This window comes from Strigops habroptila, chromosome 1, assembly GCF_004027225.2.
Source record: "Strigops habroptila isolate Jane chromosome 1, bStrHab1.2.pri, whole genome shotgun sequence".
In the NCBI taxonomy this organism is placed as follows: domain Eukaryota; kingdom Metazoa; phylum Chordata; class Aves; order Psittaciformes; family Psittacidae; genus Strigops; species Strigops habroptila.
This window is the reverse complement of record NC_044277.2, coordinates 21,572,875-21,588,762: the sequence shown is the minus strand read 5'-3', so window position 1 is coordinate 21,588,762 and position 15,888 is coordinate 21,572,875. Positions and strand designations below refer to the sequence as shown.

At 38.5% G+C, this 15,888-nt stretch overlaps 1 protein-coding gene across 12 annotated transcripts in view; it reads right to left on the bottom strand.

Annotated features, from left to right (window-relative positions):
* Positions 1-15,888, bottom strand: part of RGS22 (regulator of G protein signaling 22) — a 62,660-nt gene that overhangs the window by 31,291 nt on the left and 15,481 nt on the right. For 11 of the 12 annotated variants that reach the window (XR_003990687.1, XR_004389890.1, XM_030480404.1 and 8 more), the window contains exons 5-14: positions 15,492-15,577; positions 13,530-13,695; positions 13,023-13,185; positions 9,317-9,989; positions 8,592-8,753; positions 7,422-7,602; positions 5,786-5,925; positions 5,155-5,260; positions 3,167-3,292; positions 1,496-1,597 (exon numbers count right to left, since the gene is read on the bottom strand). Coding sequence is in view for 10 of the 12 variants with exons in the window: in XM_030480404.1 (XP_030336264.1) it covers positions 1,496-1,597; positions 3,167-3,292; positions 5,155-5,260; positions 5,786-5,925; positions 7,422-7,602; positions 8,592-8,753; positions 9,317-9,989; positions 13,023-13,185; positions 13,530-13,695; positions 15,492-15,577 (1,905 nt within the window). In the remaining 2 variants the exon portion in view is untranslated. The remainder of the gene's footprint in view (positions 1-1,495; positions 1,598-3,166; positions 3,293-5,154; positions 5,261-5,785; positions 5,926-7,421; positions 7,603-8,591; positions 8,754-9,316; positions 9,990-13,022; positions 13,186-13,529; positions 13,696-15,491; positions 15,578-15,888) is intronic. The other variant, XM_030480439.1, reaches the window with a different exon arrangement.

Below are 15,888 nucleotides of genomic sequence, written 5' to 3'. Positions count from 1 at the left end.
CTAATGGAACAGTTTCACGTATCTCGTTTTGATGTATTTACTTTAATGGCTATGTGTATGGAGCTCTCTGTAATTGCCTGGTAACACAGATTGTATGAAGTTCTGCTGTCACCACCAGGCCAGCACTGGAAATAAGTAAAAAAGACTTTGGCCTTAATTTTCAGCCATGCAACCCCTGCAGAGAGAATATGAGCTTGTGTGAAATAAAACCAAATTGAAAACCACCATGGACCATTACCTAAGATTTGGCCTTCAACTAAACATATAGGAAAATGAAGACAGTCTAGGTTTAGATAACTTGTACACCTATTGTGAGCAGGGTCCCTGGCCATACACTGGCCTGGGCAGATAGGGGAGACAGTTAGTCTCAGGCTGTAAGTAGAGCTGGAGGGGAAAACAACAAGTTTAAGTTAGCCAGTGTGTGACAGGAGATGCCTCTGCTTGGCATTTCTGTACAAATAACACTGATTCAGCTGATAATTCGGGACAAATACACAAAATTCTGTCATTTGCTCCAGTAAAACCTCCCTGTAGGAAAAGAAGACAAATTGAAGGAAGTCCAGATGCCCAGTAACATAAACCATATAAAGAGATTATTCTCCACTGCTCTCTACAGATATTAGTTTCAAAGACATAAAAGACATGTGAAGTAGCTTTGCTTATTACATGTATTGAAATATGCAGATACGATATACGATACATACAAGGTTTGCAGAGGAGAAACAGATCAAAGTTTCACAAAGTGATTTTAAAAGTTGCGAGTTCTAATGTTATCACACTGCTGCAGCCTCCTTCCCTGGCAGTGTCAGACTATTCTGCAGTTGTTGACAACATCAGCATGCATGGCCTGTGATGAACCAGTTAACTTTTGGTTTATTCCCTGACTCACAGTGCATGCTCAATTAAGGATTCTTGTTTATAGGAAATATCAGTTCCGCTTGACAGTAAGTGAGGGTCTAAAGATCAAATGGAGGGGATGAGAACTGCAAAAAGAGCATAATGATGCCCTGACAATCAGAGGGAAAAAACAGGATTCACCACTGAAAGATCCATTTTCATGACTAAGGTCATTATCTGAGGTCTGGACTGTGAGACCTGCAATTCTAACTCACACAGATCGAAGGAAAGGTACAGCACAATTAGATGATTTAGAAAAATATTATCTCTGATGTTAACACTAAGCAGACATTTTCCAAATATCACACAGAGCAAAGGGAAGATTAGGTAAACTGAGTATAATAGATAAAACTGGGAACAGGCAGCAGAGCCTAGAAATCAAACTATGCATGTTTAACATTTAAATCAAGAAATACCATGGAAACAATCCAAAGAGCTTCTTTCATTGTCCGCAACCCAGATTTACTTTGGTGTGTGTTGTCAAGATTTGGAAACTTTTCTACTTTCTACCTTTTCAGTCTTTATACTGAACAAATGGATTTTTGAAGGGAATGAACAAGTGTATTTGTGAAGAGAAAACACATTGTTTACAACTTACTTGAGCTTGCTTGCAAATTTTGAAAGGATGAAGAGTTTCTTGGTAGAAAAGCTGATGATAAGCTTGTAGGTCAAACCAAAAGTACGCACTGTTCTTCCACAACTACAGATGAAAAATATTGTAAGTTATTGCTACCCAAATATCACAGCTTTATAAAACGTTCACTTTCCAATGCAAGCAATTATTTAGCTCCTTGTGGTCACCATAAATCAAGCTCAATCTAAGATGGATTTAATCTTCTGTTGTATATTGGCAGAAGGACAACATATTTAATGGCATCGTCACTGTGATATTACAGCTTTTATTGTATCCTTTATGCATAATTGGCCATTAAAATTGTTAACATTGTAGTTAACATTTGAAGAGTAACCACATTTCAGTGGCATAAAGCCAGCACTAAAGAAGAAATGCTGATAATGGACATGCAAAATTTGTGCCATGGTGAAATAGCATTTTGCAGCAATAACCAAAACAATTAAATATTGTGTACTTGACATATGTTACTCGGACTATCATTACATTTTTATTGCATGCATTTCTGAGGCACAGTGTCTTGGCCTCATTTCATAAATTCAAACAAACACCAAAAGTTATTTCAGGAGGAGGAGCCTTTCCCCAAGTCCTCTCTTCTAATCAAGTGCTTACGGGGTTTGGATCTTAAAAATACCCTGAAACCCCTATCACTGGACAATAAAGAAAGTGTTCTAAAAAGACAGGGGCAGGGAACTTTGTTTCACAAACTGTAGGCTAACAGACCTGGTATATGGGTGAAATAGGCTCCACAGTTGTAGAAAAACCTTAAGGAAATAATTTTCAAAGGAGTCTGGCACCTGCAAAGGCTAGAGGCCATGTGGGTAGGTGCTTATCTCTGGTGAAAAAAGAAGTTACTTTTATTTAGATTTCTATCTATACACATTTAACGGTTTTAGATGAAGGTATTCAGCTTTGGAAACATTGGCTCTTGCCTTCTGGTAGCCAAAGGCATTTTTAGCTACTGCTGCTGGATTCTGGGTTGTGCCAGCAGTGAAACAGATGTCCATCTTGATTGCACTCAAATCTCCCCTAAAGACTCAATTTTTCTGCAAAGCCACTGAACACTGACTCAGATTCATAACTTGTTCCAACCAATCCTCAATTTACACCCAGCAATGAATGATGGATCTGCTGACTACAGAGAAGAAATAGTGTTATGTTTCTCAGAAATCCAAGAAGCTTCGTGGAAGCAAAAGAACGTTTTTAAAACATTGGAGAGTTTGGACATCACTAATCCAACAAGTAAGAAGGAGGTATATTATCATGAGTAATAGCATAGCAGATTTTCCATCTTTTTAAAAAATGTTTTTGTGGGTTAAGACCTCATTTTTTCTGCCAAGTTAAAGGCTAGTTTTTAAAAACGATTAGTCTTTTTTTATCCCTGATGGTACAATCAGATTTCCAATCAGTTTGAGACAGTTAGGATCTGACAGCTTGGTTAAGACCTGTCATTAGTTTGAATATACACATGAACAGTTTATTGTTGTTGAGGGATTGAAGTCTCACAAGTAATAATTCATCCAGTCATCAATCTTTCTTTCTCCATTTTTTTTTTTTTTTTCAGTCTGGCTGCCCTCTATAACTTGGCATTCAGTCAATTGTAGACTAAATTATCACAGGGTAGGAAAATGCTCATACCTTATTCCCTGACTTCTCACAGAACTGTGTGAAGTAGTAGCCTGCTCTGTTGTCCAAATAAAGAGACTGCAGCATGCTTTCCATTCTTGATCCCCTTAAGACAGCACTGCCAGCAGCACTTTTCCCCTGGACAAATAAAATACAGTTATACAGCAAGAAATAACAGGCTTTCATTATTTTCAAATGTCAGTACATTGCAATGGAGGGCCATGCAGTGTGTTCAATTAGTATATTCACCCCAAGAAACTAGACTCCATTTTCTACTACACATGCAGTTGATCATAGCTCTCCATACCTTTTCCCCACTAAATACTCACGTCCAATGGAATAAGTCTGATGACTGAGGCATGCAAAATGTTCATAGTATCCCTCAGGTGGATCTTCAATACTTGAAACAAAAAAGCAAACCCGGCCTTAATTCTGTCATTAACTCTTTAGCTCTGAGTCCAGGGAATTCCAGTGATATTAGACTGTATCACTTAGCTGTCAAAAGCTGACTCAGCTCAGGCTACCATGTTTTGGATGAAGAGAAGCTAACAAGTGGTTATTTGGTCAAGCGTCAAAACAATTAACTGTCATGGAACAAAAGATATATTTCCTGGGCTTACACACTGGCATCAGCAACAAAATCATGAGCATTTACGAGGCAAGAAATCCATGCTCTTTAATCTGGCTAGCTCCTGAAACATTTGAGGAAGGATATATCCATTTTGACAATGCTCACAGGGAAGCTGGAGGAGGCTACAAAATAGTAAGTTTCTGATGATCACAAAAGAGAAACTTCGGCTGATTTGCTGTCTCTGATAGCAGAAGTGGGAGCAGATGAGTGTGGTGGCTGACAACAAGCTTCTTTCCAAACAGTAACAGTGATGGAGAAGGGCAGGAAGACGCCAGATTTCTGAAGCAGAGTAGGAAGATCCCCCTCCCCAGTATGAAGTTGAACTATGAATTCCTGCATTCCCCTTTGCATTATGGCAAATTGGGGTCTTGACTGTAGGTTCCAGTCTAGCCCTGCACATGTAAATGGATAGTATTTTCCTCTCTCAGCTAGAGGAAAACTTTGAATTACGAAGTTGTATAAAAACTAATAGTTCATGGTGTGAACGTTTCCTGAATGTAAGTTTCTAACTGCAAATGTCCCCTAATTGCAAAGACTAGCCTTTTCTTCTGTCAAAATTAGCAAAGAAGTTAAATGGTTGCAGTGAAGTAATAAAGTATGATTTTGATGTAATAAAAACAATCAATCATGTGCTGAAGGGATCAGCCAACTCCATACATGTGTAAACAAGCCCAGATTTCATAATATGGTGGGCTGTTTTAGTTGTGAGGCCACGGGTATCAATATCTCAATGAAACAGCAGGCTGTTTCAAGACCATTCCACAAACATGAAAAGTTTTGGATATATTTTAAATTTCCAGATCTTGACATCTCACATGTTCAATTTGTCAGCATTTTAACAGTTATTGAGAAGAGGCTCTTCTGTGCAGCCTGTGCCTCCTGAGGCTTGCTGGACTGAGGGCCTGCTTAGCCGGCAATAATTCAACAAAGAAAAGAGTGAATTACCAAGCACAAAGAGGAGTAGTACAAGTGAAACATTTTCCTCTTCTGAATTTTACTGTTTTAATGACTTTCTAGGGCAGATTCAGTTTTCACTGTAAGTCTGGTATACTCTCCTAGGCAATGATTCTACTGAAGCATTTCTTCAGTAAGTTTTCCATAATAGCCTACTGAACACATGGTCACCATGGAGAAGATCAACACTTTCTAGTGAAAATAAACCTCTGTACATGCCATGATTTCCTATCAGACAGGTGAAAGATACCACACAGAAAATGCTGACATTCTAATTATACCTCTGCATAAGGCACTGACATTCATATAATCAAACCAATTTCTCACCATCATTGACTACTTCCCCTTTAATACTAGAGAATAAAGTGTTTTAACCCATGATTCAAGACAACTAATATTTTTAAATAGTACTTACTTGGAGCAGCTCAGCATAGGTGTACTTTCTATGACCCTGGTATTTTGAGTCTTTGGTGTCATCCAAAGCCGAGTAATGAATCATGTCTCTGTTGGCTGACTTTGGCCTGCATCCACAAACAAACAAAATTTTCCATACATACTTAAGAAAAAACTAGGACTGCTTATAAAATAAACAAGGGGCATGGAAAGAGGTAGAATGACATAGTGAATAGTAGAGGAAAAAGTACATATAGAGTTCAAACTTGTAATAAATGTAAAAAATGTAGAGGACTACTTTTTCATGCAGCCCTGTGGAAATCACTGACACAGCATGTCTTTGAGGGCAAGCACTTGAGACAGGTTAAAAGAATATTAATGCATGTGGAGGATATCAACTATTACACAAGTGAAGGTAAAACACTTATGTTTGGAGAAATAAACCCTTCTGTGTGGTGGCACAAACGAATGAGAAACTAATCAGCCAGGGAGGAGTTCTCCATGCATGCAATCTGTACCATAACTGTGCTTCCCTAAGCAGATCATTATATTAAAGAAAAATATTCATTCAAACAGTAGGATCTAAAAGCCTTTCAGAAATATTTGAGGTACACTGGTATGCAGAAAGAAGTATAAGGGACTTCTGTACTTACCACTTTCTACTGGTAGAAATGTCATCCCTTTGGGGGCTCTGTCTTGATGGCAGGGTAGGTGATAATCTTGATGATTTCTTCAAAGAGAAATTTGGTGTAGGTAGTTTTAGTAGAGTTGTTGGTGAGCTTGTTCTACTTTTCTAAAAGACATAACAGAAAAATAAGGCAATTCTGATTATTGTTCCACATTTGTGTTTTCTTAACATGTTCTCATTAACTACTTAAAAATATGCAAGGGTTTTGAGGTCTATTTTTCCTTGTCAATCACAATATGTAAAACTGCAAATTGCAAAAATCTTCTCTGAATATTTTGCAAGATTTTTCAGCACACCTTAATAACCACTATAGCTTTAAAATTGTGTTTTTAACAGGTAGAAATATGTTACATGCACTCTGGACAGAATTACAGCAGATGTCAGGTGAAAAGCACATGAACATGTTTTGTGAATCTTTACTAGGATTGCATTAAGTAGCTCACTGTAAAACAGATAGAGTCACTCAGATTAGGACAGAAAGGGAGCATTCTGTCACATCATTGGGAAAGAGAGGGGAAGGGAAGAGAAGAGGAGGGAAGAGAAGGGGAAGGGGAAGGGGAAGGAGCAAGAAACAGTCCATCAGCTGATTCTGTGGGGTGCATGGGTGCCAGGTCATAGTTTTCTTCAAGTGCAGAACTCAACAGGGGCTGGAAAACCTGCAGAGTCAAGATCCTGTCTGCCTGACCTACAGCTAGTCCTGCATCATTAGCACACCTTGTGAAGCCAGCACTGGTCTCCGTAAGAGGCAGCTGCTTCTGACTCCCATTCCTGCTGTGATCAGGAGGAATCTGGCTCCTGAACCCAGCTTCTTCCGAACAGGAAATTTGTCCCCCTGCTTTTCCTCCAGTATCTCCATGAATTAGCTTTTTAAAGAATAAAATTGTAGTCTAAAACCATCCAACTCAAGGTAACAGATGTGTGTGTGAACAGATCTATGGCATAGCCCATCCAGTTCTTGATACTGGAATCACAGACTCGAGCCACATTCTCCAGGTACCTTCTGTCCTGAGCCTTAACACTGTGTTGCTGAAAACCTGCAGCTTTCATTGCAGTTATCTCTCAAATTCAGGCTTTCAAGGAAGAAAAGAGTCAAAACTGAACTGGCCACCTGCAAGTGGCATGCTATGAAAAGGTCTGTGTTGTGTGGCTTATGACCCTCTATAGAAGCAAAAATAATGTGTAGCTGACTGAAGGATTCAGGTGACAGAAGATGAGAACTGTGCCCTTTTTACAAACATAATGGGTAAATTCAGGGTAACTGCAGTGAAGTTGTAAGAATTAATCTGGATTAAGATAAAGCTGGTTGAAGGACAGAATCTGTGCCAGTAGATACTTCATTTTACATTTCAATCCAAAAGACCTATGAAATAGCCACAATGTAACTGAGAAGACAATTTGACTCGTTTTATAGCAACCTGTTGCGTAAAGTATAGTAAAATTGTGTTGCGTTTTTATATACAACCACCTGCCACAGACCAGCTTGCTAAATCTTGACTTCATAAGAATCAAGTACCATATTCTTATTCCATTGAATTCAAGGAGTTTTATCATTATTTTTGATGTGACAAGGCTTTGTTTTTTAATGTAGTGATCCTACCTACCTGAGGAAGAGAAGGTGGTATCTTGGGCATGCAAGACTTAAGTGTCAGTGGTAACAATGATACTATGTGTGGAAAAGGATCAATGTCCACCCTTGGTCTCTGTTGGCATGTGTGCCACATCTTCAGTTTTGCATTGGCAGTTTCTATTGCTGTTGAATGAGTGACACAAAATCTGGGACCCCTAGATGAAAAAAAAAAAAACAAAAACAAAAAACAAAAACAAAACCGCAAAACAAAACACAAATCTAAAAAGTAGAACTTCCACAAAGCATTAAATACTGGGCTGTTTGGCTTCTTTCCCCTCCTCCATGATGGTGTTTACTGTATCAAGATATGGAGCTATATGCACCTACAATTAAAAAGCAGTTAGTGTTAAAGATATGTTTAGACACTGCACTCTTCCAAATCTAAAACCAAGCCACACATAAATAAACATAGGTTGCAAATTCTGCACCATTACATAGTTGCTTTTGTATGAGTCTGCAGTAGGATATGTCCCATTCATCCTACAGCAAATAATAGAGCAGGATTGTAGGTCACAGGACATATACCACAACTCTCTTAAGGCTCCACAGCAAAGTTCACAATTGCAGGTACTTGTTTATGTCTGCAATTTGTTGATCCCCCTTGGAGAGGAGAAAAGACATTCAAAAATTTAGCTTATGTTTTGGAAACAGGTTAAAATTTGTATCCTTGCTTAAGCCGTCAATAACGTAAAAGGCATTTTGTATGACGGACATTGAACAGTAAAGTCTCAGGGTCAAATTCCACACAGATGTACGCACAGAGCATCCTCAGAAACTTGAGAAGGGCAGTATGGAGAATAGCTTAGGACAGAATTAACCTTCTGTGCCTGGAGGGGTTTCTCTAACCTGCAGCCTAAAGTTTACTTGAATGGTGTCCAAGGTAGCTATACACAAAGTAGTTCAGATGCTTTGGCAGTAAAATACCAGAGGCTCAGTAAGGCAGATCTACCTGGCTTGTCAGCAGATTGCAGTGTAGTTTAGGATCAACTAAAAATTCAGAGGCAACATCTGCTAGTATTTATAATGACATTGCTCCCCATAATTGCAATGGAATAAGTGAAGTGAAAGAAACCTAATAGGCTTACCAAAGAAAAAGGAAATTTGTTAAAAAATAGGATCTTAGTTCATGTTCACTTTTTCATACCAGTAAAGAAGTAGAGGTTTCACTACTTCAGGCTGAATCCGTCTTAAATGCCTTACGTTCCACTGATCTCCATGCAGTAGATTAAGTCTGAGTAACACTTCCGAACTGAGGAAGTAGTCTCCACTGCTCAGAAGATACAGTTTCTTCATCTTATTGAGTTGCCTTCAGTCAACAAAAATAGTCATATAAGCATGTATCAGATGCTATACAGAACCAAGTACAGTTCATCCTACTGGTTAAATTGCTGTCATGCAAAATGCTTTTAGTTGAAAATGGCAGAAACCAAAAGAAAAAAACCCCACAAATTAGAGACAAATCGTGTATAAGATAAAATGTACAGTGCTATAGAATAGACAATCTGAGTTCAGCAGAGCCTTTCATTAAAGCAGTGTGTCGTACTGAATGCCCTATTTGTGAATTTAAGTTCTTTTATTCTTTTTTTTTTCTTTCTGTTGTCATCTGTTTTCCAAGTCTCTTTCTAAATAACACCATAATACTATGATAATTCTGACTTCATGTAAGCTTTGAAACATGATTGCAAAAATTGTTTTATCAGCTTCAACAGAGTCATTCCTAACTTACCTTGTTATGACACTCATGATTACTTTAATTGTGTCTGTTCTATTTAAACTTTACAAGTTATTCTGAATCTCAAAACCTGCATTAATCTAACTGGGTTACAAGTATTAAAACAATGGGAATAACCGTTAAATAATGAGAAGTACCTTTGCTGCCTTGTAGTGGTTTTGAGCACCTTTAGTCTTTCAATATCCATCCAGAGCCACCAGTACCTCTCCCCAAGTGTTCCTTTAATGAACTTCTTGAATCTTTCAAACTCATGTCTGTTGCCAGTATCAGAAGTCCTGTGACTAATACACCAGGCAGCTCTACTGTCTGACCCATCACTTTCAGAACTTGATTTTAAGCTTACTTCTTCAGAGTCTTGTTCTCTCACATCTCTGTGGGAGTCCAAGACAAAAAATGGAGAAGAACTTTGGGAAAGGAGTGACTTTGCAGCACCATAGGCAAATTCATTATTTGATAGCTCATGTATAAATATTTCAGGCTGTTTGTGGAAATCCACATTACTGTGAATGTCAGCAGTTGGCGGGTGGGTCAGTTCTGAAACAGGTTCCTTCATTACAAATTGAGTATAATCTGGTATGAATTCTGGTGTCTGAACAGTTACACTTTCCTGTTCATTTTCTTCTTTTGCTGCACTGTCCCATTTCGGGGCTACATAAACTCTTAACGGAGTGTGAGCAGGCGGTTCAGCAATGGCCACAGAAGAACCCTCCTCAGCCTCTCTGGATGTCTTCCTTAAAATGATGGCTTTTGCTTTCCTTGAAGGGCGAAGGAAACTCCATTGATGGCCTTCCTTAGACAGGGAACCTGCTTCTGCATTAAATCAGAAAAGATCGTTGAAGACTCTTTTGATTCAGGACTGTTCTCTTGCATATCAACATTTCTAAGTTAAAAAATGCAAATATATTTTTATATTGTTCTACTGCAGAACAATCAGACCATCTAACACTGCAGAATAGAGAATAGCAGAGGTGCTTCTGCTGTTGCTATGTGGTTAGAAATTCAGCCTCATGACTCATAAACTCATTCCCTGTTGAATTCCAGCAGAGCAGCAGAGTTCAGGAATAACTTCCTCTGGAGCCAATTGTCTTGTTTACTCAGCTGAACATCCCAGCTCCTCAGCACTTGTTAAACCACCTTGTTGTGCTGCAAGGCCCAGTTTCTTCCTGAGCATTTGATCATAGTTTGATCAAAGTCACAGTATGTAGCAGGACTGTTTTTTGTTTAGGCCTAAGAAAGTTAGTAAGTGATAATTCTTGTCTACTTACGTTGGTTATTGCAAAAGACTAAAACATCGAACAGGCCTCTGTCAGTTGGGTAAATTCTTGACATACGTAGGACAACAAAACAAATGATTATGTCAAGGGCTCTGGAAACGTTTAATAATCCTGCAGTCCAGTCTGCCACCCAGGAACGGCTCATTTCCATTGAAAAATGTTTCATAACTAACAAGTTCATAACAGTGACCAGCCCTGTTTTTTCCTGGTCTACGCTTCTCTATTTAATTCATTTTTTCCCAACTCCTTGTCTCCATGCTATTAAGCATGCCCCAGCATACAGAAACTTACTGATTTAACTTGCTCAAATACCTTTTCTATTTCTGCCAGACTTTTAGCAAATTAAGTAGTTCTGGAGCATGTTGACAAAGATGACCTTGACTATACATACTGCTCAGCTAGGTAGATGCTGCTGTCACTGTACAAGTCAGTCCTATAAAACTGAGCAGAATAACTACAGGTATTATGAACAGCAGCAGAATCTAAGTGAAATAAAGAAAAAAAAAATAAAGTCATAATTCAGCTGTGGCTCTACAATATCTTCATATCAATCCAGTGTTTAAACTATAGAATAGACTGAATCTTCTGTATTTCCCTAAAGTCAAGATGTAGGCTATTGTATCGCTATTGTAGGTAGGCAAAACATTGTCAGTGAAGAGACTGCTACAACCTCTGAGCACATGTACTACATAAGGTTGTGACAGAAAAGGGCTAAATCTCTCAGATCCACTGAATTCACATTTGTGACATTACCAGCCAGTGAAACCATCTATGGTTGCCTAGTCAATAAATGGCAATGGTAGTTAGACATTCTTTCCATCTTCCTCCAAAATGAAGCTACATCTAACTAGTGCTGGCCACTGTCACAGACAGACAATTGGATTGGGAACATGGCATAGGGATTCCCTGCTATGCATTTACATCATTTTCTGTGTAAGTATATATGGCACAATATTTTGACATGAATATTAAAATCAGTGTGATTTAGAATATCTTTTCTTATTTCTAAACTATTTCAAATGTTTTCACTTTACAAAGAAAAATTATAGCTTCTCAACACAGTCCTGTGAAATCGAAACACGAAGAATGATTTCACAGGACCTGAGACAATTAGGGAGGGAGAAACACAGCTCTTGAATAATCAAAAGTCAAGTGGCTCAGGGTTTTGCTCAAGACATTAATTGATAACCTTGATCCAACTGAAGCAGTGAGCAAGAATTTCGAACTGGATTGTCCAAGCAAATACCTTCAGCTATTGAACTCTTTCTAATTGCAGGCTGGCTCTGAGAAACTTAGCTGATGTGCTTTATTGCTTCCAGTGCCTGACCCCTACACCAGGTGAATACTGTGCCTGAAAAGAAATTCTGACTGGCAGACTGCCAGTTTTCCCATGAAATAAGCATAAAGAAGAATAATAAGCACAGGGAAAATGATGGTCTATGTTATAAAATAATTTTTTTAGATGTAAAATGTAAACTGAGGCAAAATGCTGTTGTCTGCAGGACAGCTGCAGCCAAAGTGGACAGAGAGGCTTTCCACAGGCCCATGCCCAGCCCATTGCAATACAGAGCTACATAAATGCTCTGCAAGAATAGAGCATTTATGACCTCTCTGATCAAAGCACTGCAAAAATTAGTGGTGAAGTCGTGAGCTGTAAACTAAAGCAGCTTCAATAACTTTGTTAATCATCCATGCACCAACAATATATATCCTGGGGTGATCCTCATGGGTTTGAGGAAGAAGACAGGCTTCTGGAGTTACCATGTCTTCCAATTTTCCATCCAGCCATTGGACACCAAGGTCCCAGCAGTACAAGTCTCGAAGTGGAATGGATGCTTTTCTCCCCAAGAATGGGAGCCAGAGAACTCCTAACATGAGCTGAGACTTCCCTGTTCATCTTGCTACTGCCTGCAGAACAGAAGCAAGGTTACCAGGCATGCCCATAATGTCCATAACCTGCAATCAGGTATGTCCATAATTCATCTGTATGTTCTCTCCCAGTACCTTTGAAATCTGCTGAACAATTTCAGTTGAATTTGACAGACAAGAGTGTCACAATTACATTCTGTATGACTCATAAAAATTGGCAGCCAAAAGGCCTTTAAGTGCCCAGCATAAATACCCTAGGAAGAAGGCTGCAACACAAATCACACACTATCAAATACCCAAAGAATCCAGACAAGAAGGCAGGGATAGAGGAGGTTGGAACTAGATGATCTTTAAGGTCCCTTCCAACCTAAACCATTCTGTGATTCTATGAAGAAAGTCTTTCAAAATATATCAAATGGAAAAACAAACAAATAACAAAAAACCAGCTGAAACTTACAGGTATCTATGAGACAGAAATATCAAAGAAAAGATGCTTCTACTATCACAAAATTTCTTGGTTACTAGCTCAAATTTTCACTGAATGTTGTGGCTGTGGAAAGAAACAAATCCCTGTCTGAACCCTAAGATACCATGTGATACTCAGAAGATAATGAGTTAGCAGCAATTCCTTGGAATGCCTTTTCTTTCCACCTAGTCAGAGTTCTGTTATAAGTACTATGGCTGAGCCACTGTTACTTACCCAGAAGACTATCTTTTTCACTTAATGAATCGTCTCTTTCATGCTGTCCAGGCAAACACTGAATTTGACTAGAAGCTACAGGATGTGAAAATGAATCTGCAGTTTTCATGAATTCACTTCCTTTTGCTAACGTAAACCAATCCTTTGTCTGAGAAACTGTTGCCTAAGAAAAGAAATGTCATAGAATAATTCAAATTTTTCTGTTTATTGCAGTGTTTCTGAGAGGAGAGAGCTTACTGTCTGTAGTCATTTTGTGCAGTTTGTGTAGATTTCTGTAACGATAGTTCCCAGTGAAGAGCTGTATGACAGTAGCTGAGCATAATTGTAACACAGCTTGTGTTTTAGCTGTATTACAAAACATCAACCTTCTACTGTACAAAGAGCTTTGAAAATAAGGGATATTCAGAGAATCAGATGTCCAGTAAGATTGTGACCTCAGTTACAATAATTTCACCCAATGCATTCAATATATCTTGGTGTTACATCCACTAAATATGTTAATTTTACCTGGCCAAGCGATATATAGAACTGCCTCATAGTCAACGAAGTGTCATCCTCCTCAGGAGGGGGAGGACTTGGGTCTTGCTTCCTTATCCAGGGATAGTAGTCACTATCGATAATGAAATTAATGCCAGTCTTGCTCCATTCTACCTGCGATATCAATTTAGCTAGCCTGAAATTAAACATTGATACAAGAAAATAGTTAATTTTAGCTTTTAATCAGAGAAAAAGTTGGGGTTTTTCCCCAGAGTAGGCAATAAAACCCATGACCAATCTAAAAATAAATTGTTACAGAGAAGTTCAAGATCTGCTTAATTAATTTACCCTTATTACGTCACATTTGTAAACACCAATACTACCATTCCATAGTCCACCAGCTTTACAGATGGTGGCCTGCTTTGCATTATCAATCTTTACCAGTAAAACTGATTTCTGTCAGGATGCTCTTGCATGTATCTGCGCAGTCCCAAGCCCTGCCAAGAAGCCCTCAAACATTTTGATCATTAAAATGGAACTATTGTCCCAGATTGTAGAAGTCTGGTATCATCACCAGACACTACACTTCCTGTTCCTGATACAAGCAATCTTCCAGCAGTGATGCCACAGCAGTAATCATACTAATTGACCTTTCAGATGATAACTGACAACTGGCACTATCGTCTTCAGCTGGCATATGTATGAGGACATTACAGGACTGAAGAGCACTCCAGTACTATCTTGTGTTAGTGTGAACCTCGGGATGTTCAGAAAGGCAATCTTAGAACCACACATCTGTAATGTGGGTGTTCTGGGCTCAAGCGCTGGGGCAAAGCTTAGCTGAATTAGAAGGCAGTACAAAACCAACCAGGGTGCATGTGAAGGAAAAATAAAGCCTATGCCTGAGCCTACAATCGTGAGCGAATGCCCAGTTTAATTTTTCCGCACCATTTGAAGGCAAACAGGATTTCATTCTAGAGTTGGGGTGTCTTCATCTACAAACACAAGTTTCCCTCTTAGCATCTCAGCTTATCTTGGTCCTGATCCAGGAAAGCAACTTAAACCACTGATGTCAATGGAAATTAGGTACATGCTTAAGGTTATTTTTATGTAATTCTCTTAGGTAACTGCTTGACCAAAGAAACATTTTGCTATAGCAGAAGATCTAAGTTAGTGTTTCATGAGGCCCAGATATACGTAAAGCAGGCTGCTACTAAAGGTAAAATGGAGCACTCTTCCATGATTTGCTTATTCTTTGCACAGTTTTCCCTGTGCAAATCTAAGCTCGGTCTTCAGGATATTGAAAGTTTTGAAAATATTTTGAAATTTTTAATGTAGAAGTCTATACCCCAGTAACCAGTGTGTTATTACAATCAGGAAACGTGAGTTTTGTGAACCATACTGCCAGCCTGCCTCTCCTTTTAGGACCCCTGAAACACACTACTATTATCAGCATCTAGACACAACCTTGAGGGATGTAAAGGCAGATCCTCAAAATAAGCATGCGAAACCTGAAGAGCATCTGATGAAAGAACATCTGGAAAAATATAGCAAGTGTATAACAGTACATCATCCAACTATGCCACAGCATCCCACAGAGAACCTTGAAAAAGGAAGTCTGACAGTGGGCCCAAAGTCACAAAGCCAGTAATTGAAATAAAAAGGACTGGCTCATTTTTTTCTAAATAGATTTCATGGATTCATAACTTCCACTTATATGGCTTACATATTGATTAGAGAAAGATGCATTGCTACCACGATATCTCTGTGGAACGCAGATTCAGAAATCAGTAATTCATGGTCAAGGAAAATTACAAAATGATGAGTGAAAAAAGTCACTGATTTTACTTTACCAAGGTCACTAAAATGCTAAAATTAAACAAACAGGCCTAGAGGTGAGAGAAAACATATTAAGATTACTGTCAAGATAAATTAAACAGAAGAGAAAAAAATGCACAAATTTAAAACTGAAAGCATAAAAGATTGTAATACCTGTATTCAAAGTAACAGTCACTTTCCAGAAATGCTGGAAGCCTTTCTTTCTTAATCCACTGAATTGCTTGTTCTCGATCAAGGCACTATGAAAAGAGAAATGCCAAAGATTTGCAGTTTTTTTTACTTCCTTGCTTTGTTTGCCATGTAACTGATTCTCTCCAACTCCTTTCTACAGAGGCATGGTCTCAGGAAAACAAATATGCAGTGAACATCATTGTTATACAGTTTGGCCTTAATCATGCTGAGACAATTGAGTTCATTTACTTTCTTATCAACAGCTAGAAAGGTCTAAATCTGATTTCACCTGTAAGAGTACATTTTTCTTAACAAATCATGGGTGTTTTTTCTTCAGAAATAATATGTGCATTGATCATGCATTTACTGTACAATTCCA